At 51.1% G+C, this 24,841-nt stretch overlaps 9 protein-coding genes across 9 annotated transcripts; 6 read left to right on the plus strand and 3 right to left on the minus strand.

Moving 5' to 3' along the window:
• Window positions 1-95: 95 nt before the first annotated feature.
• On the plus strand, window positions 96-1,751 carry CPAR01_00811 (uncharacterized protein; the record flags this gene model as incomplete). The annotated part of the gene is made up of 4 exons (XM_060485101.1): window positions 96-483; window positions 555-644; window positions 715-1,002; window positions 1,321-1,751. The coding sequence occupies 4 exons, from the start codon at window positions 96-98 to the stop codon at window positions 1,749-1,751; spliced, it is 1,197 nt and encodes a 398-aa protein (XP_060355958.1).
• Window positions 1,752-3,247: 1,496 nt separating this feature from the next.
• On the plus strand, window positions 3,248-4,128 carry CPAR01_00812 (uncharacterized protein; the record flags this gene model as incomplete). The annotated part of the gene is made up of 2 exons (XM_060485102.1): window positions 3,248-3,397; window positions 3,475-4,128. The coding sequence occupies 2 exons, from the start codon at window positions 3,248-3,250 to the stop codon at window positions 4,126-4,128; spliced, it is 804 nt and encodes a 267-aa protein (XP_060355959.1).
• A 936-nt stretch (window positions 4,129-5,064) lies between these two features.
• Window positions 5,065-6,909, plus strand: CPAR01_00813 (uncharacterized protein; the record flags this gene model as incomplete). The annotated part of the gene is made up of 2 exons (XM_060485103.1): window positions 5,065-5,848; window positions 5,918-6,909. The coding sequence occupies 2 exons, from the start codon at window positions 5,065-5,067 to the stop codon at window positions 6,907-6,909; spliced, it is 1,776 nt and encodes a 591-aa protein (XP_060355960.1).
• Window positions 6,910-8,992: 2,083 nt separating this feature from the next.
• CPAR01_00814 (uncharacterized protein) lies at window positions 8,993-10,569 on the plus strand (the record flags this gene model as incomplete). The annotated part of the gene is made up of 2 exons (XM_060485104.1): window positions 8,993-9,529; window positions 9,613-10,569. The coding sequence occupies 2 exons, from the start codon at window positions 8,993-8,995 to the stop codon at window positions 10,567-10,569; spliced, it is 1,494 nt and encodes a 497-aa protein (XP_060355961.1).
• Window positions 10,570-11,005: 436 nt separating this feature from the next.
• CPAR01_00815 (4-carboxymuconolactone decarboxylase) lies at window positions 11,006-11,482 on the plus strand (the record flags this gene model as incomplete). The annotated part of the gene is made up of 2 exons (XM_060485105.1): window positions 11,006-11,098; window positions 11,159-11,482. 2 exons carry the CDS (start codon window positions 11,006-11,008, stop codon window positions 11,480-11,482), a joined length of 417 nt encoding a protein of 138 aa, XP_060355962.1.
• A 1,417-nt stretch (window positions 11,483-12,899) lies between these two features.
• CPAR01_00816 (monooxygenase) lies at window positions 12,900-16,265 on the plus strand (the record flags this gene model as incomplete). The annotated part of the gene is made up of 5 exons (XM_060485106.1): window positions 12,900-13,444; window positions 13,521-13,678; window positions 13,730-14,419; window positions 14,479-14,905; window positions 15,275-16,265. 5 exons carry the CDS (start codon window positions 12,900-12,902, stop codon window positions 16,263-16,265), a joined length of 2,811 nt encoding a protein of 936 aa, XP_060355963.1.
• Window positions 16,266-16,485: 220 nt separating this feature from the next.
• CPAR01_00817 (uncharacterized protein) lies at window positions 16,486-17,709 on the minus strand (the record flags this gene model as incomplete). The annotated part of the gene is made up of 1 exon (XM_060485107.1): window positions 16,486-17,709. One exon carries the CDS (start codon window positions 17,707-17,709, stop codon window positions 16,486-16,488), a length of 1,224 nt encoding a protein of 407 aa, XP_060355964.1.
• Window positions 17,710-19,178: 1,469 nt separating this feature from the next.
• Window positions 19,179-20,240, minus strand: CPAR01_00818 (uncharacterized protein; the record flags this gene model as incomplete). Its single annotated transcript, XM_060485108.1, has 1 exon — window positions 19,179-20,240. One exon carries the CDS (start codon window positions 20,238-20,240, stop codon window positions 19,179-19,181), a length of 1,062 nt encoding a protein of 353 aa, XP_060355965.1.
• Window positions 20,241-21,725: 1,485 nt separating this feature from the next.
• Window positions 21,726-24,341, minus strand: CPAR01_00819 (polysaccharide deacetylase; the record flags this gene model as incomplete). Its single annotated transcript, XM_060485109.1, has 3 exons — window positions 21,726-23,476; window positions 23,548-23,949; window positions 24,062-24,341. Coding segments are annotated over 3 exons (2,433 nt in total), but the record flags the coding sequence as incomplete, so codon positions are not given.
• Window positions 24,342-24,841: the final 500 nt, after the last annotated feature.

Below are 24,841 nucleotides of genomic sequence, written 5' to 3' on the forward strand. Positions count from 1 at the left end.
GGTTGGTTTGGTTGTACGAGGCTTTGGTCCTGCTATGTGGTCTTAATGAGGCCTGTAGAAGGATGCAGAATGGACAATATCGGCATGCTGCTGAAATGGGCGTAACCGATGGCAGCTCTCGCACAATTCTGGAGTTCTTTATCAACAAAGTGGCTCAAGTCTATGATAACCGACCATTCGGGTCCACGATCACATCCCTTGCCATCATTCAGAAGCCTGACAAGGTGCAATACATCTTTACATCCAATCAGCGGAGCTCGGAAGATGCTCAATCTGCAGCCACGACCATCCAAATCCTCCTTGACAAAATGGGTTCACGGAATCGCGTCGACGTTGGAGGCGATGATAGGTCCCCGGTCTTTCGCGAACTTCTTCGCGACATACTCCTATTTCATAAGCAGCGAGTTACTCTGTATAAGTCGCGACTTAACCAGCGACTGAATGAATGCATCGGAGAATTGAAGGCTAGGTCCTTGGACGCGGGTATGTTTCCCTTGACCCAGTCAGTGGCGTCTTTGGTGTTAAACTATTCAACTTGGTTGATCATCAAACAGTTGCTTCTCTAGGGGACCCTCTACTTGATGAGCTAGAATATCTCCAGGCTTTGACCAAGACCGAGGTGCCTTTGGATGACAGTGAAGGGCGTAAGTCTGGTCTAGGCTTCCCTTGATGTTTGGAAGAGTAATGCTAAACCGGCCCCTTATTGCAATGCAGTCGCTCGCAACGGTGAACATCTGGTTTCAGCCGCAGACACCTTTCGCAAAAGTCTGATGTACGAATCGGTCATTGAAAGAGCCCGGGAAGGACGCTTCAACGAGTCCGAGCGCTGGTGTGAGCTACAGCACTTCATCGGACGGCTTTCTTCGTATCACGGTGCTGTTCGGGCTATCATTTCCGGCCGCAGACGTCTCCACCCGGACCTATTCGAAAATTTCGACATAACATGGCTGCCGTCAAGTATACCCATGAATAATCCTATGGACACATTCCAAAGCCATATGGGTATGAAGACGCAACAAAAGAGGCGTTCGGCGGACAATATTATTAGGAAAATGATGGGAAACTCGGCGGACCGTGATAGGACTCTCAAACAGGCCAAAACTCTTCAGGTCTGTGGCTTGGATGAGTCCATCATGCATCAGTGTCAAAGGACGTCTTTCAAACCCATAGTTCATTGCGAAATTTTGTTATTGCATTATCTCGGTCGAGAGTATTGCCGAAATCGCGATCACATCCCGTTCTTCGACGACGTCAAATATATAGGCTGTAGTAAACCTACCTGCCGGCTGTGCGAATACTACTTCGCTGCGCATAATACAGACATCCAAGTTCGTCCCGGACACAAGAATGTCTACTCGAATTGGGCTATCCCGAATCTTTTTGCCAACGACTTGGCTGAAGCGAACGAGAGAGACAGCCTGCTCGACAAGGTCGTCAGCAAGATTAGAGAGGATGCACTTCGCGCTTTGAGAGAGAAGATACCCGATGGCAAGAGATTTGACTCAGACACTCACTCTTCTTACCCAACACATCAGTCGCTGGAAGCCAGTGGTCAGCCAAACATGGATGGGCTAGCGTCCGCATTGGAAGACTTAACTCTCGTTAACCCAGCCGACATGGACGATTTTCAATCCTTATCAGAAGAAAACCGGAGCATCTGCTTAGAAGCAGAGGAAAACGAGACAGATGAAGATGGTTGGGCAGGCTATGGCCATGCTGAACATTCTGGTGGCGTGTCTCTCCAGGGTTGAGGAAGGCCTCGGTTGTTATCTACATGTATATTTCCCTGCCTTTTTTTCTTTTTCCCATGCCTTACCGCTCGTTCTCTTGTGCGAGGTAATGCTATAGGTGGTAAGCAAGCTTGATACTCATAAGTTTCAAACAACGTCCATTCCTACTTATGCCTTTTGTAACCGCTGCTTGATTCACATGTGAAGCATGTTCAAATATGCTGCGTGGTTTCTGTCAACAGCTGAATATGCGATGCTGACGTTGGTCATATACTACACTTCTTGAGGCACGACCAGAAGCGAGTCGTCCTCTTTCGTAGCATCCGCTTAGGTTGTGCAGCCTCTTTTGCCATTGTAATTGTATGAACGGACGAGCGTGAATGGACGGGTGTGAACCCCGTTGCCCGAAGCAAGCAAGCAAACATCTGTAGTAAAAGATCAAGCCTGGGGTGAGTGCTTTTGAGCGTTATTATGCACTGAGTCGAGAGAGCGCAACGGGTTTCTTAAGTTCCTTCGAAGGGCATGACTTAAAGTATTACCGTCTCAGACTCACAGAAATCCACTGGCGGGAGAGGTAGCATCAAACAAGCCTGCGTAGCTCGGTCTCGGTTCTGAGGGAGTCAAATAGCGTTGGACACTGCTAATCGAACCTCTCTCATCCTTACCACTCGGAGCCGGTTTCCAATCCCTCGCTACAGCGGGTCATCCTGCCTGAGAAGATCTCTGCCCATTCGAAGCCGGCTTTTCATCGACGGCCGTCGCAAGTCGGCAGCAATCTCCTCTCCGATCAAGTGATCTCAACTTCAGCCTCAAGATGTGGCACGTTCAATAAACTTCGGCAGCCCGCCCGGCTGGTCATGCTAACAATCGATGACTTACCTAGGCTTCCCGCAACGGAAGCCAGTCTACTGATCGCATTCGCCATCACTATCTTTATTTGCTCTAAGCCGTATAAAGAAATCGCACAGACTTCCGTCTCCAAGTAAGCCCTCAGACTCTCCTGCCAGTTCCCCGAATTGGTAGGCTGTCAAGGCAACTGTGACCCGCGACGGCGTTTCATCCCATCTACGACGTTGATCGGAGCTCCGTTATTCCCTCAAACGGGAGTTCCTCAAGGCCAGAACCTGACCCGGGCGTCTGGATCAGCACCAGATGGTTTGATGTGGACCTTGTTAGTATGACGGGATCTTCGCGATTGTCTACCTGCAGAGGACGGATGCCGCAGCGTCGCAAGATCTGAAGCGCTCACAGCAAGCTCTACCAGATACGTCCACTCCAACCGGCTGCCGGTGAGACCCAGATCTTTGGGACGTCGTCCGGCGTGGGAAACATCCCAACATCTTGAACATTCGTTGCATTTTCATAAAAGACCTTGATGCCCCCTGGTGAATGTAAGCGCGAACCAAGTGACTTGTTAATCCGGTCTGGTACCTGTCCATCTCTTCTGTTTGATTCCGATCTCGTTTCACTCATTTCTCCCTCAATCTCTCTCGCTCTGGTCAGCGAAGGTCGTGAGGATGAGGGCCTTTTTTGTCGTGGGCTCATTGGTGCTCAGCACTGTGGCTGCGGCGCCAGCAAATGATGTCCAAAAGAGAGACCTCCAAACAATTCAGGGGGCGTTCGTGTCCATTTCAGTGGCATCATCGAACTTGGATACAGCCATTAGAGTAAGTTGACTTCGAACAACAGGCTTTGAATTGTTTACACACTAATCGAGGGGTTCAATTCATTAACACGATCTCAGGCTTTGACACCCGATCCCAACAGCGCTTCTGCTCTCGGCCCGGCGATGATGGGACTCGAAGGTGCACTTGCACAAGCCCGTACTGATGTTGCGCCGACCTCGCCGATCGGAATCTCTGACGGCATCGCTCTTCAGAACGCCGCCGATACTTTGACGAAGAGCGTGAAGATCATGGTCATGTCAGCAATGCTCCAGCGCCAGACGCTCGACCAGATCAACATGACGCCGATGCTTCTCCAATCTTTCATGAACCAGAACATGTTGTCGGCTGCACTTGGCCAGGTTGTTCTTTCCAAACTTCCTGCGGAGGGGCTCCAAAGCGCTATGGCCGCATTTGCCGGAGCTGGGGGCTCAGTTGGAATGGGAATTGTATCGCTAGCCAACCCACCTTTGGCGATGCCTCCCGGTATGGGTCCTCCCATGGGCGGCGCCCCTCCAGCAGCTATGCCAGCCACTGGGGTCCCTCAGACGGGTTCGCCGCAGACAGGTTCTCCAGGAAACTCCTCCCAGTCTGGCCAGAGAGGCTCCCCTCAGATGAGCTCACCTCAAACCGGATCTCAGCCCGCGAGCGGCAGTCAGGGACAGGCGGGTAGCGCAGCGAGTAGTGTGTCGGTGAGCCAGGCTCTGGAGGGCAACGTTGTGGCGCTTTCCTGAACATGGCCCACTAGCAGTTGAGCTGGTGTTAAACATCGTTCAGGTCGCAATGAAATGCGTTAGAGTTTGGAAGAGAATTGATGTGGGACGAGATCAAGTATTAGGTACTGTTGCGCAATTCAGCGAAGTCACTCGTTTGGTTGTTCCATCACGAATTGTTTTGCACCGTGAATCCGTTGTTTAACTGTCAGATACTCGCATAGCATAAAATATTGATCTATAAATAACACTTGATCTAACTGGACTAGCCGCGCTGCAATTCGCGTGTAACTAACGAGTTTTCGCTGATGTGATCCCGGAACTTTGGCTTCCAAGCAATATTTTTCTGGAGGTAACAGAAAAGCAAAGTATTGTGAGCGAAAGGCTCTCATGATGGCTTTGGAACTAAATAGACACACACACAGAGACATATTAGTGGTATGTCAATTACGTATATCCACCGCAAAAGTCTTGAGGCCTCGCCAGCATTTTTTGATCCTTGTGTCAAAGATGTCGAAATAAGTCTAATGGTTGAAGTTTAGACACTACCCATACTGTTAATCTAGTATGATAGCTTGCCGCGATCAATCAAACTTCACCATATTGAGTTGAGGAGACTGAACCTCTCAATTCTATGCCTTCCGGGAGTCCGTGGCCTGAATTGGTAATTTGTCTCATTGGACGAAAGCAAGTCTATTTCCGCGCCTAACATGAACCCGGTCTGTACTGAACTAAGCAGACCATTTCGTGTGTTCCTCTCTACGCCTAGCCCTGGGGAATATCCGAAACGCCGACGGCCGTCTAATAACAGTGCTGCCCACACCAGTGATCGAAATTCAACCCTCAAAGACAAATCAGCAACAAAACTCTGCTTGGCATATATAACTCCTTTACTGTGGCAAAGCCGATTCAGCAGCAACCAGCAATACGGTCAATCGGAAAAGCTGGTCTGTAACAATGGACACTGAAGTTGGCGATGGTGATAGGGTCGATGTAATAAAGGAGGAGCTCAAGGTTGGTCCAAGTATTGATGTAACGCCATATGTGGCGGAACCGTCTACCGAAATAGTTGGCAATGGATTTTCGGATGGAAAAGAAAGCGTAGCAGTGGGTGATGCCAACGTTGCGTCCGTTGCCAAGTTGTCTGTAACGGTTGCTGCATTCGTAGTCGATGCCGAGGCTGTTGATGACAGTATGTTTGGCAAGTTCGTTGCGACGGATAGTGAAGTGAGGTCCGAGATTGGAGTCGAGCTCAAAGAACTCGTATATTGGCTTGCTTGGATGGAACGGGACCCGGACGTCGTGCTTGTGATCAAGTCTAAAGACGAAGATTGCGTGATTGAAGAGGTTGGATTTGAGACGGAATCCACATTGCTTGTCAATGGGTTCGAAGTCGATGCTGAGGTTGATGTGAATGTCATGTTCGCAAATGAACCAGTCAGAGAGACTGTCTCACTTGTTGACGATGGACTTATAGAAGAACTGCTGGTGGGCTCTGTGCTTTCAGAGGCCGCAACAGTCGTACTACCGAGGAATGTTGTACTGAGAGAAAAGGTGCTGTCCGTTATGCTACTCGACAGTAGACTTGTAAGATCCGAGGACGTGCCGCTCGAAGTGAATGTCAGGATCGTTGTTGAGTCAGAAGAAGTCAAGGTGACGAGTGTGTCTGTACTAGAGAACAGTTCGGTTGTCGAGCTGCTACTCAACGTGGGGATATCTGTCGATGAAAGAGAGGTCGTTGGTAAAACAGACGTCACTGAGGGGAGACTCGTTGATGACTGAGAGTTTGTCGACGATAGAGAGCTCACAGATGAGGCAAGACTGATTGAAGATGACAAAAAAGTCGAAGACGTCGTTCCTGTCGAAATTGAGCTTATAGAGGACGTCGAGGAGTTAGAAAAGATCGTGGAAAGAGCAGTTGTGGAAGTTGAGCTGCTTGATAATAGTGTCGTTGAAAGGGTGGAAGTCGTTGAGCTCAGGCTTGAAGAAGAAATTGAAGGAGAAAACGAATTTGTTGGAACACTGAACGTTGCTGGCTCAGTGCTTGACGTAGTGGTGTCAGCCGTAGACGTAGATGTTGTGAGGAAAATTGAAGATGTAGAAGAGCTAGTCGTGTTTGCGAATGGACCCCCGGTTGATGTTGAAGAGAACTGTGTATTGCTGGTCACTTCGATGCTGGTAGTTGTGAGGGAGGAGGCCGTGATAGATTCGGAAGAAGTGAAAGAGGACGTCGGACTTGCGGTCGACGACAGGGACAACAAAGAGCTTGATGAGCTTGCAGAAGAGGCTGACGAAGGGATTGAAGTCGATAAGAAACTTAACGCAGTTGATGAGAAGGTGGACGTGGATGAGGTAGATGATGAAGTGGACGATGAGGGAGATGAGGGAGATGATGAGGGTGGAGTTGACGATGAAGTCGATAAGATTGAAGAGGAAGTTGAGGATGTGTCTGTTGTGGACTCTGAGCTTGTTAAAGGAATCGAAGAAGAGTCTGAAGACGAGGTCGACGATAAGGTCAAGGGTGAGGTTGAATCAGAGGCCGAGGAGGATGATGACAGGGAAGTTAAAGAGGAAGTCGAGGGGGAGGAGATTGAGGATGGGTTTGTGGTGGACTCTGACGTTGATGCGATCGTCGAAGAAGAAGCTGAGGTGGTTGAGGATGAGTTCGAAAAGAAGGTGAAAGACGAAACTTCAGTGCTGGACTCCGAGTTCGATGACGCTGTCGACGACGTGCTTGATTCAGTCGTTTCCGTAGTAGTCGGAACAGGTGGAACCTCCTGGAAGCCAAAATACACGCTGTAGTGGTCTAATCCATCTGCAAACCCACCACAGCGAGCATTGTTGTTCCCACTGCAGCGAGTACTGCACATTTCCTCGGGGTCATAATAAGCATCTGGGTTATTGATGCCTGCCCGGCTGCATAGACACGTAGTTCCCATCAAAGCAGCGAATCTGCGTACCAAGGCTGAACATTGAGTTTGACAGCTTTCGGGCTCCACGTTGGCGTCATTTTGAATTGTTTCAAATTGTGCCATGTTCGTGATGACATAACATCCCAAGTAGCCCATAACGCCAGAGACAGGGAAGTTAATTTGGGCGTAAGTCAGCTCCGCGAGAAGCGACAATGTGAAAATCCATATCGTAGCTAGCCGCATCGGAAGTCTGATTGAAGGGAATGAGTGTGGAGCGGTAAATCGAATTTACAGTTCTCAAAGACACCCAAGAAGCTAGAGAACCGGGAGAGACAGCTTAAGGTAGAGGAAATGAAATGAGAGTGAGAAGCAGCGATTTGAATACAACAGCAGACGTGTTATTACCTTCTGAGCGCGTGAACAGCTGCGTACTTTAAGACTTCTGGTCTGGCCTTGTTCCTTATCTTCGTCCCCATCACCATCACCATCACCATCACCATCACCATCACCATCACCATCCCTTATCCCTTTTCTTAAAAGCCCGTTGAGAACTCGCGATGAAACATGACCTGAGCTGCCTTGAGCCGGAGGCGCAGGGCGATGGCTCACGTATAGCTTCCTCACCACTAGTCAATGACGATGAGACGAAGATTGGAGAGCAAACATTGGCTTCAGAAGCTCTTGGAAGGGAGTAGGTTCGAGGCTGGGAGGCTCGTCGGCCATCCCCTAGATTCTTTTGACGGGAAGCGGACCGCTGTAAGACACTGCCCTAGCCACGGTGTAACGGATCGTGTCACCCACACCTTGCACAATATCGAATCCGATCAAGGGCCGGGAAAAGAAAAACTAGCCAGTCCAAAACTCAATCAATCAAGATAAGCCGATGACCTTTCAGCCCGAAAAAAGGGAAACTCAGTCACCCGACTTTTTGCTCAAGGAGGTGTACTCCTGGTCCGACACATCCGGCTATCCGTCGCGTGTCGTTTCCGAGACAACAGCTGTCCTTCAAATGCCTAAATACTGGTCACCAGCGCAAGCATGCATCCTTTAAAATGGGTTCTAGTCACCCGAGCCTGGACCGCAGATAGAACGCAATTGATTTTTCAGAGGGACGTTGAATACCATCTAGGTTTCTCTTGTCAATTTAGCCTGATGGTCACATGACATGGCCGTCTCGATGAAATGTGATGTGTCGTACTCATGGTCTTAGATCCTCATCGTTGCTTGTACCAGATCAGCTTGGTCAGTCCAGACTCCCTCTTCATGGGACTCTTGGTCCATGCACCCCGCAAACCCGGAGCTTCCGGGGCCTCGGCTAGCTTCCCGGCGGCCCACAGGCTCCATAGAAAAGGCTTTTCGCCCCGCACCGTGAGCTTTCAACCTGGATTGAAGAATCAAAACTCAGGTCACGTCTGCATCCAGTCGAAGTTCACCTCATCCACAACGAATAGGGAGAAGCTCTTTGAGCAGTCGGCAATGAGAGTATGGAGAAACCTCGGCGATCGTTAAGGGACCGTGCGAACATTGTGTGTGTTGAATGTCACTCACGCAAAGTAAGCTACTTCCTAGCCAAAAGTATCTATATCTCTATTTCGACATGGAGCTGAGATAACACGAAGTACTTAGGTAAAATGCGACTTACAAGTAAGCCAAGATAAGACGTGTCGAAATTGTCGACGTGCCCAAGTTCCCTGCGTGTACGTTCTCTCCTTCATGGCATGCGCTCGCAACAGAGACGCTGACTAGCGAGAATAAGTCTCCGTAATGGAGTCCGGAAGAGGCGCCCGCGGGGGACTGGTTTGGGCGAGGCCGGCATCAGAACGCCATCTGTTTCGTTGCCGGTGTCAGATCAGATGACCAGCCCGAGGAACAGCCCAACAGGAGAGGCAGTCAGCAAACTTTCAGGGACCAGCAGCAGTCTCCAGCGAGATATTGTTTGGAGACCTAGCAGCTTTATTGACAAAGGCTCCATCATGCACGACCCAGTCAAGACACCACCCAATGTCGTGCTAGACAATCTTGCCACTGGAAACGTTGGTGTAAATGAGGCGATTCTAAGAGTCACCGGGGCTAGCATTCTCCCGCACCCCGTCCTACTACAGGCTCTGAAGGACTCGTTCTTTGAGCACGTCGTATTTTACTACTCTGTGGTCGACCCCGGTGATGTTGCCGGCCCAAATGCATCTGTGCTTCTCCAGCAAGCAGTTTGCTTAGCAGGCGGCCTAATGCGACACGGAGAGGATAGCGTCGGTCTCGCGGGTTCGCAATACGAGAAAGCCAAAACGCTGATTCATGTTGGCTTCGAGCCTGACCAGTTGACGGTGCTGAAATCTCTGTGCCTGATGTCATGCTGGAGCGCGTCTTCCCCCTACCTCGTCACGCTAGATGGTCCATGGCACTGGACGGGCATGGCTTCGCGAATGGCGCTTCAACTCGGTCTTCAGAAACAGTCATCATATTCCAATCGCCAGGGTGCTGGTTGCTTGCGGCGAATATTCTGGCATCTTCAGGTGAGCATCATGCATTTACTCTTCCTCAAAAGCCGGCCCAGATAATTGCTTTCAAAGAAACGTGAATAACTGACTTGACGCAGACGAGTGAAATTCTCATGACAGCCTGCTGGGGTCGACCTCTTCTCATCAGGCCTGAAGACACTGATGTACCGCCGATCTCAGAGGAAGACTTTCCAGTGCAGAACTTTGGCGCGATTGCTACAACTTGGATGACGAAACTCATTCAGATCGTCGGGGTCATCACCACCCTGAAATCCAGGAAAGGTGGCCCAACGTCGGCAGAAGTCGAAGCTGTCGTCGCATCACTCTACGGCTGGCTGGCTGACTTGCCCGAAGACTTACGACTTTTCAACCCCGACGGCACCAGAAAGCCATTCAATCAAGAACGTGCCGAGACTTTCATCTTCTACTTCGTCGCCATCATCCTGACTCAGACGGCCAGCAGAAGTGCATCGCCGACGTGGAGAACTTCGCCGGCATCGGTCCTTGCTGCATCCTGTGCTGCTCGGCTTTATGACGAGATCCGATGCAGAGAGAGAGTTGTACACCTGATACACTACCACGCCTTCCTTGTATTAGCCGTCGGTGTTGTCTTAATATCTCATCAACCTCAATCGCAAGAGAAAGAGACCTTACTCCGCAGAGATCTTGATGTTATACATTCCATTCTTGAGGGTATGAGCGCCAAGTATGGAGGGGCTCGCGCTATTTTGCAAAAGTTTAAAGACGCGCCACGAGACTTTGGGGGTGACCGGGTTGATGAGTCCTCGTGTACGAGAAGCGACACGGCAGGCTCCCATACTTTGTCAACAGCAAAGATTGTGCAGCGCCATATGGGCGACCTATTTGCCTTTCCATCAGAAATGTGCGAGAACATGGATATCCTATCACAGAATAACGACACTAGAGACGAAGTTATTTTCCAGGACGATGCTTTTGGAAATTTTGGGCAGATGGGTGAGGATTTCGACGACATTAACTCGTTCATGGATGTACTTGGCATGGACTTCACAAATTTCGATGGCGCCAATGGCTAACGCCCCGGCTTTCACATGCCAGCGAACACCGTTTACCACTAGGTATTATACCATGATTCAACACAGCTTCGGCCTCAATATTGCTTAAGATTTTGCTGATGCGTAGGTCGGCATGAGTTTACCGACCTCGGCGCCATGTTCACCAAAGGATAATTCTGAGCTTCCGGCAGTTCGGCTCTCGGCACTGCACCGTTCGCTCTTGTGTTCGGTTTCCGGATAGAGATAGAGGAAGTTTTAATATAGATGTTACCACCTATTTAAGACCTAGTCGAGCTTTCCCTCTTGTTGTACATAGGACGGCTAGCAGAGAATGATCCCAGCAGATCGGATTGAAGATTGAAGGTGGAATATTTGCTGCTTTTGTTACAACTACATACTTCAGACCACATACTAGCTTTCAAGAAAACCATCACAGATTCAAAACTGCAACAAGATCATGTCGGAACCTAGCGAAAGGCTGGTACAGGGTGCCCAAATGGCTCAAGCCTTCTTGGGGGCCAAACTTCTTAGCGCCATTCAAGAGCAAGCAGTAGGTAAACCATTAGACTACAATACCGTGCAAGGGATAAAGCTGAGAGAAGAGTGACAGCGCGACGATCTTCCAAGTAAAGTCAGTGCCGAATACATTGCGGAAGTGTGTTTCTCTAGTTATGCTCGTCCCGGACTCGAGTTCAAGGAGAGGTCTCTGGTCAACATTGGCATGATGATAGCGCTCAACAGGACCCCAGAATTACGCATACATATCGCGGCAGCACTCAACCTTGGTATTTCTGAGGAGAAGATCGTAGAGACTTGCCGGCATGCGATGATTTACTGCGGCGTTCCGGCCGGCAGAGAAGCTTTGGCTGTTGCAAGCGATATCTTTGCCAAAGTCAGGGGTACCACAAAGGAAGAAAGAGCAAAGATGTCCTAATTGTACATGAACATACAACAAACGTGAGCAGATTATGCAAGTTTCCATCCGATGGCAGGGACACTTGACAGAGACTCATCGAATCCAAGGCTCTAGAAAGGAATACTCATGCTGATTTCCGGTGTGCTGTTGCCCATGTAGTCAATCAACCAATGCAGCTATCATCGTTCCACCCCTCTCCAAAGGTGGGGAAAAAAATCTGGTCTTACATGGCTTCAAATTAGGCGCGAGCTCAAATGAAGAAAATGCTCCTCAGACCTGGGTTGCTCACCGAACAACAGGATGTGACCTACCTTACCATATGATTAATAGACCCAATAAAGGTCTATTTCGGACAGAAAGACTGTAGAGATGCATCAAAGCACTCTACTTGGGATCAGGCGATGAAGCGGGGTCCTTTGAGAATTGATTCTTGTTGATCATGGTGCTGGCCTTAATGCATGCTTGGCGTTTGGGGAATAAGGGTGTGCCGTACCTGCTGCTATTCTCGGGACTAAGGTCGACTTGAAGATGGTGAAGTTTCTTTTTGAGGAACAAAAGTCTGACGTATCACAGTTGGCCTTCATGCAGCCTAGGAGGCACGAGGAGAGGAAGTCATCTATTAATTCCTGGAACAAGGTGTTGCCAAACACATGACGCGATTGACTCCTGATAGGTCTTGGATCTCGGATTATTCATGGCCGAAATCCGTATATCTCGTGCGAGGACATCACGTAGAGATTCAGACTCTGACCAGCATGGGTGTTCCCGTGGATCATACACCGCCCGACTTGATGAATAGGTGTTAGAGCGCAAGTATCTGCGCTGCCGTCGAGACGGGAGGAAACAGACAGTAGATGCGGGGATTACGCTAGGACAAGCATGCTTATGGTCGGATGTAGTGACAGCGGCTTCATCCGCAAGAGATTACATGGGCCTTCAGGTATGGCGGAGTGTAAGACTTTCGTGGTCTTTGGATTTACTTTTTCCAAGACTCTGTATTTGCCGAATCTTGTAGAGCGTTGACCCTGATTTTGCGGGGCATCGAGTGCCGAATGCCATGTGCCGAGTACCGAGAGTGCCGGCGCTTCTCTCCTAGACGTGAAGATGAAGGCCCACTATTGCTCGGCAACTCATGTTGGGTAATAAGCGATGCGATCCATTGACATCTAAGTTGATTGGGGTTGATTATGCCTACGGTGAGCATTCGACGCCGAATCCGAGGCATCATCGTGCTGGCAATCAAAGCAGTACGGCCTGTTGCTGTGATCATACCAGCACATTCAGGCGACATGCATACTCGTATAAAAGAGTTTTGAGTCCACTCTCATTTGCTTGGAAGCCTAGTGCGTGAAAGCTGCTTACAGGTTCCCCGATTGGCAAAGCGCTCTAATTGAACCAACGCCCTATCCCAGTGTCCATCTGACCGAGAATCAACATGGCTTCCTCGCGCATAACTCAGATCAGCAAGCATCTCGGACCTGGGAACCCACGAACACCAGATCCCAAGCCTGCTGAGCCTTACATAGTCGTCGAACAACCCCTAGGAACAGGAAAAAGGGTCCGCATCATCACAATCGGCAGCGGCGCAAGCGGCCTCAACATGATCCGCACCTTTCGTCAGAAACTCACAAACTTCGAACACATTGTCTATGAGAAGAACCCCGAAGTCGGAGGTACTTGGTACGAAAACCGCTATCCGGGATGCAAATGCGATATACCCTCGCACAACTACCAATTCTCCTGGAAGCCAAATAAGGAGTGGAGCAGCTTTCTGTCTCCGGCGGAAGAGATTCAGGCGTACTTGTGCCGCTTGTGTGACGGTGAAGATCTACGGCGCCAGATCAAGACTAATCATCTCGTGACGGGAGCATTCTGGGATGAAGATGCTGGGCGATGGACCGTCAGGGTAAAGAATTTGGAGGACAGTGTGGAGTTTGAGGATTATTGCGAGTTTCTGCTGAACGCGAGTGGTATTCTCAAGTACGCAAAAGCCTTTTGTCAACTCACTACGATTTTAATTCGAGTGTTGTTGCTGCTAACGCTGACCTTGGTACAGCAACTGGAAGTGGCCAGATATTCCCGGCTTGCACGACTTTTCCGGCTCCCTCCTTCACAGCGCCGACTGGGATGATAAGTTTGACTGGAAAGAAAAAAGAGTCGCCATCATAGGCAATGGCTCATCTGGTGTTCAGATCGTTCCAGCTGTACAAAGAGGTGAGTTCTGGAAAGTTTCAGTTGCATGCCATGAAAAGACTGACCCAATAGGGAAAGACGCAAAGGAAATGATTCATTTTATTCGGGGACCAACTTGGATTATGCCGCCTCGGGTTCAGACATTGCTACTGGGCAAAGCAAAGCAAACGATGGAGCAGATCGAGTTGGACGATGACGAGAACTTCACGCCAGCTCAGATTGACAAGTTCAAGTCGGATCCTGCACTCTACAAGTCGTTCGTCAAGGCCATAGAGGAGCAAGTTAACAATAATTTCTTCCTCGTTGGTGACCCAATCTTCCCTTTTCTGAACTTTCCACTAACTATGAGGGTCCAGGTATTAAAAGACTCGGAGACTCACCGACAAGCAACAGAAGGTGTCACTCAATACATGCACTCAGCACTCAACGACGACCAAAGACTGATCGATATCCTGATCCCCAAGTTTCCTATTAGTTGTCGTCGGATGACACCAGGTGTGGGGTACCTAGAATCGTTGACGAAACCCAATGCGAGAGTCATCTCGGGAGGAATCGCTCGCGTAGTCTCGGATGGCCTGGTTACAGAATCCGGGGACCACATTGCGGTTGATGCCATCGTGTGTGCCACCGGATTCGATGTCTCGTTTCGCCCGCGGTTTCCCATTATTGGACGGCGGTCTACAAATCTCCAGGATATCTGGGCCAAGGATATCCCGAAAGCCTACATGTCTTGCGCGGTTCCCGAAATGCCTAATTACTTTGGTAAGTTCATATATGGTAGTATCATCATATACCCCTCACTCTGCTGACAGATAACCCAGTCTTCCTCGGTCCAAATGCCCCAATCGGCCATGGCAGTGTCTTCACGATAACCGAGCTGCTCGCAAAATACATCGCCGGCATCATCAAGAAATGCCAAACTGAGGGCATCAAATCCATCAGCCCCAGCCTCGACGCAGTCAATGAGCTTCACGAACATACCCAAGCCTTCATGCCGCGAACAGCATGGGCAGGGTCCTGCAGGTCCTGGTTCAAAGGCGGTGCTGTGGACGGACCCGTCACGGCGCTGCATCCCGGGAGTAGAATCCACTTTTTCCACATGTTGGAGAACTTCAGAGGCGAGGATTGGGATTATGTGTATGAGAAGAAACGGAATCGGTTCGCGTATCTAGGGAATGGGATATCGACGAAGGAGCTTGATGGGTCTGATTCAACTTGGTATCTGAATGATCCTGATGGTGATGAGATGTAAGGTAATATGAGTGAGATCTTGACGATGCTTGCACATCAGTTGGGTTTCCTTCTTCTCTCTACCTTAGCTTCTACGTTTCAAGTGTTGCAACCACCATCAGTAAAGACGGTATTACTTGAATGAGGAGTCCCTTGTACAGTTCAAATGATCTTCAATACAAATCCCATGGTCTAGAAATTGCTCGCGGCAACCTTGTGTCGCTAGCTGATCCATTTTGGCTTAGAGCCGGGATTGAATGGGGCGCCAACCGGCATTCGGTACATGTGGGATCTCGGCACACAAAGGCGTAGGCCGTTCAGCTTACGAATCGAAAGCTTCAAATCTCAAAGTCGAACATCAAGGGAAACCTCTCCAATAAAGTCCAGACGGTCCACGGCTCAATCGTTACCTCTGACAATCTGTTGTGCATCAGACCTATCAATCACCTCCAACACAACCTCCAACATGGGTACAGACGCACAGAAGAGGGTCAGCCTGACCTTCCTCTCAACCGGCTCAGTCCGCATCAAACTCCCCATGAAAAGCCAACCGGTGAAATCCTACCTCGACCAATTCGTCACCCTGCGCCGCTTCCGCTGCATCGCAAACCGCCAATGGACGGAACCCCTCCCCATCGGCGTCTTCCTCATCGCCCACCCAGGCGGACCAATCCTCTTCGACACGGGCGAGTCTCCCTGCTTCAATGACCCGGGCTACCTCCCCTACCTATCCCCGACAAAGATGTTCAGCAGCGTGGACATCAAGCCTGAAGAGGGAATCGTGCAGCAATTGCAACGTCTCGGTGTGGAGCCTAGCGATCTGCAGGCCATCGTGCTGAGTCACCTCCACGGCGACCACGCTGGCGGATTGAAGGCTCTGAAAATTGCTGCGCCGGACGTTCCTGTGTTCGTGAGCAAGGAGCACTGGGCCGCTTTTGGGAATAGCCCAATGACCGCGACGCTTGCGGGGTGCGTGCCACAGCACTGGCCGGAAGGATTCCAGCCTACTCTTGTGGATTTCTCGGCCGGGGCCGTGGGGCCGTGGGAGACGTCTGGCCGGATCACGGCTGATGGGAAGGTTGTGGCGGTGCATACACCCGGTCACGTCCCCGGCCACATTTCGCTAGTCGTGTATGGCGATAACGAGGACGGGACAACATCGACGTACTGCTTGCTTGGGGACGCGAGCTATGGTATCGATTTGCTTGATAAGGAAGAGCCGGATGGTATTAATGACGACCCCATGTCGGCGTTGGACAGCTTGCGAAAGATCAAGGCCTTTGCGAAACAGAGTGATGTGGTTGTTCTTCCAAGCCATGACCCGGATACACCTCGATTGCTGAAAGAGCGGGTGTTGTACAAGCCACAGGATATTTGAATTCGGAGGAGAACGGGTGCGAAGCACATTTAATACTTAAGCAGATAATGTCTCAATACAGATTCACACTTCACAGAACCATGGGCGATTAAATGGCGGTGATCCCAGCCATTGACCTTTTGCTACACAGGAAATGCTCTTCAAGTATTATGGTACAAGTCGTAGTCCACCGAGACGTCTTGATGGGGGTATCAATTGTATGGATCCGGAGACGAGTCCCTTATTTGGCGTCCTTCTTGGCCTTTTCGGCAATCTCCTCCGCCTTCTTCGACTTAGCCTCAAGGACTTTCTTTACCTCCTCAATAGTCTCCTTGAAGAGCTTCTCTCCCTCCTCCTTGTGCTTGTCTGCGACCTCGCGGAGCTGCTTCAGCTTGGGAATAATCTTGTCTCCGTCGGGGATCATCTTAAAGTATTGGTCGAGACCAAAGCTCTCACCGATTTGAGAGCCCTTTGACTTGGCCTTGTCGACAGCATCGGTGACATAGCTCTCCAGGCCTCCAAGGTCTCCGGATTCGGTAGCCTTCTTCGCCTTCTCGAAGAGCTCCTTGGCGTTGCCCTTCTTGAGCGCGTCGGCATTCTTCTCAATCAGCTCCTTGACCTTGGGGTTCTTGTCAAGGTAGGGCTTGGCCTCCTCGAGCGCCTTCTTCCAAGCCTCATCGCCGAGCTTCTGAACCTGCTGAATCTTCTCCTCGATGAGCTTCCGTACCTTGTCGAAGTTGCTGGCAGTGAACCCGCCAGCCAAGACGTCCTTGACCTGCTTCCATGTCTCATCGACCTGCTTCTTGGCCTCGGGGCCGTACTTGTCTCCTAAGTCCTTGAGCTGGTCAATGTTTCCTCCAAGTTTCTCCTTTAGTTGAGGATGGTTGTCGACGATGTCCCCAATGGCATCACCTCCAAGGCTTGCGAGCTTCTGGGTGATGTCTGCGAGGACCTCGTATGCCTTGTGGACGGCCTCCAGGCTCAGGCCAGCCTTGGCAACCTCCTGGAACTGCTTGTAGGCGTCATCAACAATCTTGTCGGCCTCTTCCTTGTGGTTCTTGCGGACAGTCTCGAAGTCATTGAAAGCAGAGTCGACGTAGGAGCGGCCACCAGGGATCCAGCCAACGTAGGAGTAAGCGAACTGCTTGATGTAGTCGATAGCTTCATCGGTAGAGGGTGTGTTTTCTTGCAGCTTCTGGGCGGCGGCTGTGTACTTTTTCTCGGCCTCCTTGGCGGCCTTGTTAACCTTGGAGGCAGCGCGACCAGCGGGGGTGAAGGAGTAGAGGGCGTAGAAGATACCAGCACCAGCAAGGCCACCAGCGAAACCGGCTCCGAAATGAGAGCTGGTTCCGCCTGTTGAGGATGAGGCGGTCGTCGACTGGAAACGGAGCTGCTGGCGGGGTGCGCGGACAGCCCGGGTAGCTCTGGGGAGCGTCGAGCGAACGAGGGGTCTTGCGGACATCATCTTGGCGGTCTGGTGAAAGGATGGTATTATTATGGCAAATTGTGTACAGTTGGAAGGATCAACGACTTCAAAGTTGGGAGAATTGAAGGAGTAAAGGTTGGAAGATGGTATCGGGAAGTAGTAGGTCAATGGGAAAATTGGAAAGAAGAGAGCAAATAGCAGATTTTGAAGGGACGAGAAAGAATTCTCAATTGCCTCCTCCCTCTCGCCTATGGCTAGCGTCGGACCGGCGACGGAGGACAAATGGGCAGGGGCGAAGCTCGTCACACGTGCTCCAAACGCAATTGGAGTCGAAATGACGACGGCAGGTGCAGCTGAAGACCAAGGCGAAGGAGCTCCTTCCGCCTGCCGGACTCGCGCAAACCATACCCCTGTCGCCCTTGCCATCTGCAAAGAGCTGAAAAGTGACATGGCAAGTGCCAATGGCCTGGGAGAGTGGAGGAAGAAGGAGGAACCAGACCGGGCTGGAATGAAAGCTCCGGCGTCAATGACCGGGTGATGACGTCGAAGGCGTTCGTCGCCAGGGGCAGCTTCTTCCCCAATCAGGACAGCTACCCCGCATGAGGGGGGCATGGATGTCCCCAATTGTGCGGGAGATCGGCGATCAATCGCTGCGGGGAAGTTCTCCTCCAGCGTGGGCCTTCCTCGTCATTGTGATGAACTGCTCAGGTTAATTCGGATGAAGGGTACAAATTCGCATGAGAAAATTGTCAGGCTTTGCTGGCAACGAAGCTATTTACTCTTTGCTCTTTTTGTCCGCAGATGGTCAATTGTGCAGAAACCTTACCGAGGCCCAAATACCGCTCGAATGACAGTGAATACTCAAGCATATTAGATTGGCTGTATATACCAGTGCAGAAAGGCGTCGATGAGAAGTGAGTACCTTACCTTAAGGGACCTTGGGTAAGTGAAGCAGTAATGAGGGTAAAAGGAGGAATTAGACAGAGGATTAAGCCCCCTACCTAGACAATGCCTTTGTCGCAAATTTCAGGTTGGACTTTTATCAGCCAGGTTTGGTTGTCTGCCTAGATACCTGGTAAATAAGACTTGAGGAACTGGGGATATGCGCGATAACGCCCGGACTTTTGCTTCGGGTCAGCAACACCGAATGTGCGTAATGAGTGCCGGCTCACGGCCGGGATAAGTGGGGATTGTGTCGGGGAATGAAATTCACGAGCAGCACGCGAAGCAACGACACAGAGAATGATGCGCTTCTTGGGTCCATGTGAAAGAACTTATGTAAGCCTAGGTTTGATGAAATTGAAGTAATCTACTTGTAATATAACCTACTATACCATGGCAGAGAAATCCCGCAGTTCAGGTTGACTTACGTACCAAGCATCTGGCACACTGACATAAGATTTCCCCTTCCTTTCTACAACTCTGCCACTCCATCGAGCGAACATCTCATTAGAACCTATGACTCATAGGCGCGAGCGACTTCAACCTGTACTTCCGAACTTTGTATTCTATTGCGCCCTCAAGCTCGTTGCGTTGGCAGCCAGGTTCTTCTGGAAGAACTGGGTGAGCTTATCGAAGGGGATAAGCTCCACACGATCGTAGAGATCAACATGTCCCGCACCAGGAACCCAAACGAGCTCCTTCGGCTCAGCAGCACGTGCGTAGGCATCCTCACTGAACTCGCGGGAGTGAGCCTGGTCGCCCGAGACAAACAACAACGGGCGCGGCGAAATCGTCTCGATGTCGTTGAATGGGTAAAAGTTCATAAACTTGGTGTTGCTGGAAAGAGTAGGGTGGGTAGTGAGGTTCGCTGTCGTGTCCTCTGGAGTAAATTCGCCGCGCTGGGTACGATAAAAGTCGTAGAACTCACGATCAACCGCCGTCGACGCGTTGGTCAGCACGTGGGGGGTTCCGCCAGTGTACTCAGTTTCGCCTCCAGCCGCCTCAACCCAGCGCTGCGCCGCAGCTGCAGCAATGATCTCCTTGCGCTGCTCGAGGCTCACTGCGTGGCGTAAACCGTTGCGGGCGGCAGAGCCCATGTCGTACATGCTAGAAGTCGCGATGGCCTTGAGGCGGGGGTCAATCTTGGCAGCGCTGATGACGAAGCTGCCGCTACCGCAGATGCCCAGACCACCGATACGTTCACGGTCAACGAAGTCTTGGAGGCCGAGGTAATCGACTGCTGCGCTGAAGGCCTCTGAGTAGAGGTCTGGAGAGACGGCGTTGCGTGGCTCGCCTTCGCTGCCGCCCCAGAAAGAGACATCAATGGAGATGGCGACGAAACCTTGCTCGGCGAGCTTTGTGGCGTAGAGGTTGGCGCTCTGCTCTTTGGTTGCGCCCATGGGGTGGCCGACGACGATGGCTGGGGCAGAGAGTGGACGGCTGGCGTTGTTGCGGATGAAGAGGTTCCCAGCGACGGTGAACTGGTTCTGGGTTGGGAAGGTGATAGGCTGCACCGTCACGATGTCGCTGCGGTAGAAGTTGTCGGCTCCATAAGACAGGTTCTGAGCGGATGCTACCTTCGTGCCCGCGAGAGCCAGCGCAGCAGTGCTACTTCCAGAGATCTTCATGGTGTTTATCTAAGGTGGGTTGACGCGTAAGGCAGTGACAGAACCTGATGATGAGGATGGTATGATCTGGATGAAACTAAGCTTCGTTCACGGCGCTCCCTCTCTGATTTATACCCAGCGTTCTAGAAACGGTTCTATTGCGATTCATCATCATGGATCGACGTTGATGCCATATTCGAATGAGGCAGTTCACCATCCGAAAGGGCCGATATCATCAAAGTGCCACGCGTCAGCCCCAGACCACAAGTCTTAAGGTCTCAGTCACTTAAGCATGATTGGTAATGCCGTGTGCGTCCGAGTAGAAAGTAATTACGATATACCTAGAGGCCCCATTTTCGGCTGACATCGCCAGATGCTACCAAGGCTACCCCTGGTCGCCAACTTACGACTGGGTCAGTCACCAACAGCGAGCATACGCTAAGCCGGGACCGCCATATTGATTAAATTCCTCCTACAATCTTCTTTGGATTTGGTCACTGGACTGGTCTTCCTTGATGTTAACTGAAGACTAACCGCTGAAGAAGGCACATCAGAGTCTCATCATTCAGACAATAGACTTCATACACCGAAAACATGCCCTTTGCCAGATGAACGAGGGACGAAGACTTTCGAGTAGCCTAAGGGGTACGACTGTTCTTTGAGCGCAATAGAACATTGACAGGGGCGGGCTAAGTTCGGAATGCCGTCAGTGTCATCAAGCTGCATCAAAATTTAAACTCAAGATCCTTGCCGAACGGCAGGGCATCACAGCCAAGCTTAAATGTCATCCGGCTGCATTAGCGTCGTTTGATTGTGGGGATGTGCTCAAAAGAGCACTGCCACCTTGCACGGTTACGTCTTTTTCGACAAAGGGCGAGGTTATCAACTATCTGTTGCAACCATAATCTATAACCTTCCTTATGTACCAATTGAAAGTTATACCGAGTTTGCAAGGATACAATCACGTAACCTCGATTTTGCTTGTCCAGGTCATCTCATCGGCGTGTCCATCTTGGAGCGCGGATCCTCACTCCTTTCCCTCGCTCTTGTGCGGACCTTAAGTTTCCCAGTCCCACCGTAGAACTTGTAGCAAACTCGGCCAACGATCCAGCCACAAGATAATTTTGCGATATCCAATTCCTAGCACATGGGAGAAATCCATTCTCAGTTGCATACTAGCGATGATGGACAAGCCGACAGGTTCATGGGTCGCTTGAATAGTGGCGGTCATGGCTCGTTGAGTCGACCAGCTCCACCGGCATCACCGCCACATGACAAAGGCCTCGACTGCACCCTTCCGTACACTAGCGAGGGCGACTTTCCACGAGATAGGCAGCTCCTTCGACTTATGGAATAAAGGCATTCACACAACTGCCAGTTTTAAACACCTACCAATCATATGCTACATGTATGGATAGGAAGTTTACAAATAAGAAGGCTGTTGTCAGAATATCCAATATTCACTCAACCCCCTTGGTCTCCGCTCCCTCGCCGGCACCTCCGCGATCACAGCGGAGGTGCGTTCGGGTCCTCCATACACTGATCAATTCTCATAATCTGCTTACCAGTAGCCTTGGCCTGCCTGATGAACTCCGGGAAGTACTCGACCGTTGTGTTGTACGAGAAGTGCATGACCACCAAGTTCCCTCCCTTGGCAACGTCCGCGTTGAATGAATCAACTTGCTTCTCTGGCGTGCTCGTCTCGGCCCACAACCAGTCCTGCACATCGACGCTCCAGTTGATAAGGTAGGCCTTGTCTGATCCGGACGCAGCCGCCCAGCGCTGACGCATGCGCGCGCCTTCGACGCCGTACGGCGGGCGGAAGTAATTTGATCTCTCCCCAAAGAGGTTCGTCATCACCCTGTAATCTTCATTGTACTCCCAGTCGATGCTCTCAGTGTCGGGCAGCCCTTCCATTCTCGGATGAGTGTAGGAGTGCAGTGCGATCTGGTGGCCCTCGCTTTTGAGCTGTTGGTAGAGGCTGGCCATGCCAGTCGAGGGGTTTTCGAGCACAGCGCCGACGGCAAAGAAGGTCACTTTGATCCCTGCGTCACGGATGATTTGAGCTAGTCTGGCGGCATATTTTGGGTTTCCGTCGTCGATGCCAAACGCGAAAGAGTTAGGCCGCGTGCAGGCAAAGACAAGGGTTCCTGAGGGCAGCTTTTGGGGGATGCTCACCCCTGAAGGGATGGAGGGAACGATCTCAATCTTCGTTAGAACCACTGGCTCAGTGCTGTAAATGCCCCTAACAGCAATACTAGCGACACGCTGAAGGTTGATGTTGAAATGCGAGATGGGGATGTAGATGTCGCTGCTCGTGGTCGCGTACCGACTTGCTTCCAGGCTGTCTCTCGTTTCAGGGTATGGTGCCACACCATCATTGCACTGCGAGTTGTGCTGTTGCAATGAGATGGAGAATTTGGTATGACCGGAGTAGGTGATATGTAAGTATGATCCACTTTGACTGCGCAAATCCCGACATCCCCCGCTCATTAGGCTGGTGAAGGCGTAATCTGGAGCGGAGGCAACGATTGTGACGCGGTTTGAACCCCAAGTAAGATCCAACTCATCGCCACCGTGCCAGAACCCAAGCGAGTTCGTGTTTGCGTTGGCAAAGGTGTCAATCACAAGGCCAGAGACCGTAGCAGCTGGTGCCGGGACAGTTTGAGTTGGCCCTGTTGGGGTGGTGGCCGTGGGCACTACCCAACCAGTCGGGGTGCTTTCGCAGTAAAGTGCCAGCGGGCCTAGTGTGATGGGGCGTGTCGGCGCTTCGAGAACGATGGATCGCAGTTTGCTGAGGTTGACTCCGCTGAATTTTGACCAGGGGAAGCTGTAGAGCTTCTCGGTTCCGTCAAAGGTCCAGCCCAGTTGCGCAGTTGTCTGAGATGAATACGCTGTCACTTCACCCTCACACGTCGTCTTGGAAGTCAACTCGATCTTGAATGTTGTCCCAGCCGGAGCATTGATCCGAAGTGAGATCCCACCATACTTCGAAGCATCCAAGCATCCGACCTGAGTGAAGAAATACGAAGAAGTGTCCTTCGGAGTCAATGTTATATGATGGTTGCTAACGACCTTAGACTGCATTGTTCCGTCATCTCCTGTCGGCAGCAGAAGTGAGTTGTACTGCAAGAAATCGAGGCGTGATTGTGACGCCCAGTCATCTACTAGAAGCGCCGAGCATGATGGGTTGTTCGACTGGGTCGGAGATGGGACCGAGCTTGTAGGGGCCTGCGTGACCGTAGTAATCGTAGTGACTGTGAGATTTATGTCAGCAATAGGCGGGATGATGTCCGGACGGATCCCAACCCGACTAGTTATCACTTACAAGTCGAAGTTGCTGATGACCCCTGAGCACAGACAAACGAGATCTTGTCAAGCTGCCATTCCTGGGTAGACGAAAACGACCCAACGACAAACGACAAGGCGGCATTGAGATTTCCGGCAGCAAAGCTACTCAATGGAATGCGCAGCGTCTGCCAGCCGCCGGTCAGACCTGTGACTCGGAAAGACGTTTTTGAACTAGTCGTCGTTGAGCAGCTTGAGGCGGAGTTCAACTCGGTTGTGAAGGCTGCGCCTGACACTGGTGCTTTAATGTCAAGCTGGACGTGTGTGTACAAGTCGGTCTGTAATGCTTGGCAGGGGAACGTCTCGTAGTAGTACGCACCGCCCTTCGGAGTGAAGCTTAGAATACCACCAGTCGCGGAAATGCTGGTCATGCTTGCATCATCTATCGAACATCGTGTTGGTCATTTGAGACTCTTGGACAGCTGTTTTGTGGAGATCCATTGGCAATTCAAACCGAAGTATCGGACGCTCCCGATGAATTTGTGGTATCTTACCTGAAGTCCATGAGTCGAGATTATTTCTGTTCGTTGTGAATGAGCTGGAGAAGTCGTCCACGAGGAGATCAGATGTACAGGCAGCGGCAACAACAGCTACTACACCGTAGGCCCCAGCCAAGACACTGTGAGCCTTTAATTGCACCATCTTGTGCGAATTTCTCAGCGTCTGGCTCGAGTTCTTGGTAACGAATGTAAAAGTTGGGTGTCCTTGGCAACCCCCTGTCCACCAGATGAGCTGATGACCAGAAGTTGCGACGACCGGCGGAGCACCTCCATTCTATATGCCATTCATAATACAGTCAACATGTCGAATTTTCGTGTTGAGTTGCGCCAGGCTCTTGGCCGCAGAAGCCCAGGTTGCGTGTGGTTCGATCCAACTACACTCAGCTGAAATTTCATGCGACTCGGGCACAGAGGATGCCACTGTGCAGTAGCATAGATGCGGGCCGTGGCGTCACTCATGCGTTTTCCTCAGGTCCGCTAGAAAACGTTGACCTCTCACAACGAAACTTGGCGGTCGCCAAATGTTCAATGTTCCCCCCGCTCGCGGGCCGGGCCAGGGGGAGCTGAATATGGAGAGATATACGTCGAGTTGATGGCGTTTTCCAGACCCCGCGGCACCGCATTATACCCCGGGCTCCCACCCATCGGTGACGTGCATTCTCTTTTTGGAAGCCCGGGCCGGCGGTCCAAGGTTGTATTAACTGCCTCTTAAAGCTCCATCCGCGCTCACAATCTTGTGCGTTAATGGTCAGTTTCATCAAAATGTTGTCAATG

Source organism: Colletotrichum paranaense (assembly GCF_030867605.1).
Source record: "Colletotrichum paranaense strain IMI 384185 chromosome Unknown Scaffold_1.1, whole genome shotgun sequence".
NCBI classification, from domain to species: domain Eukaryota; kingdom Fungi; phylum Ascomycota; class Sordariomycetes; order Glomerellales; family Glomerellaceae; genus Colletotrichum; species Colletotrichum paranaense.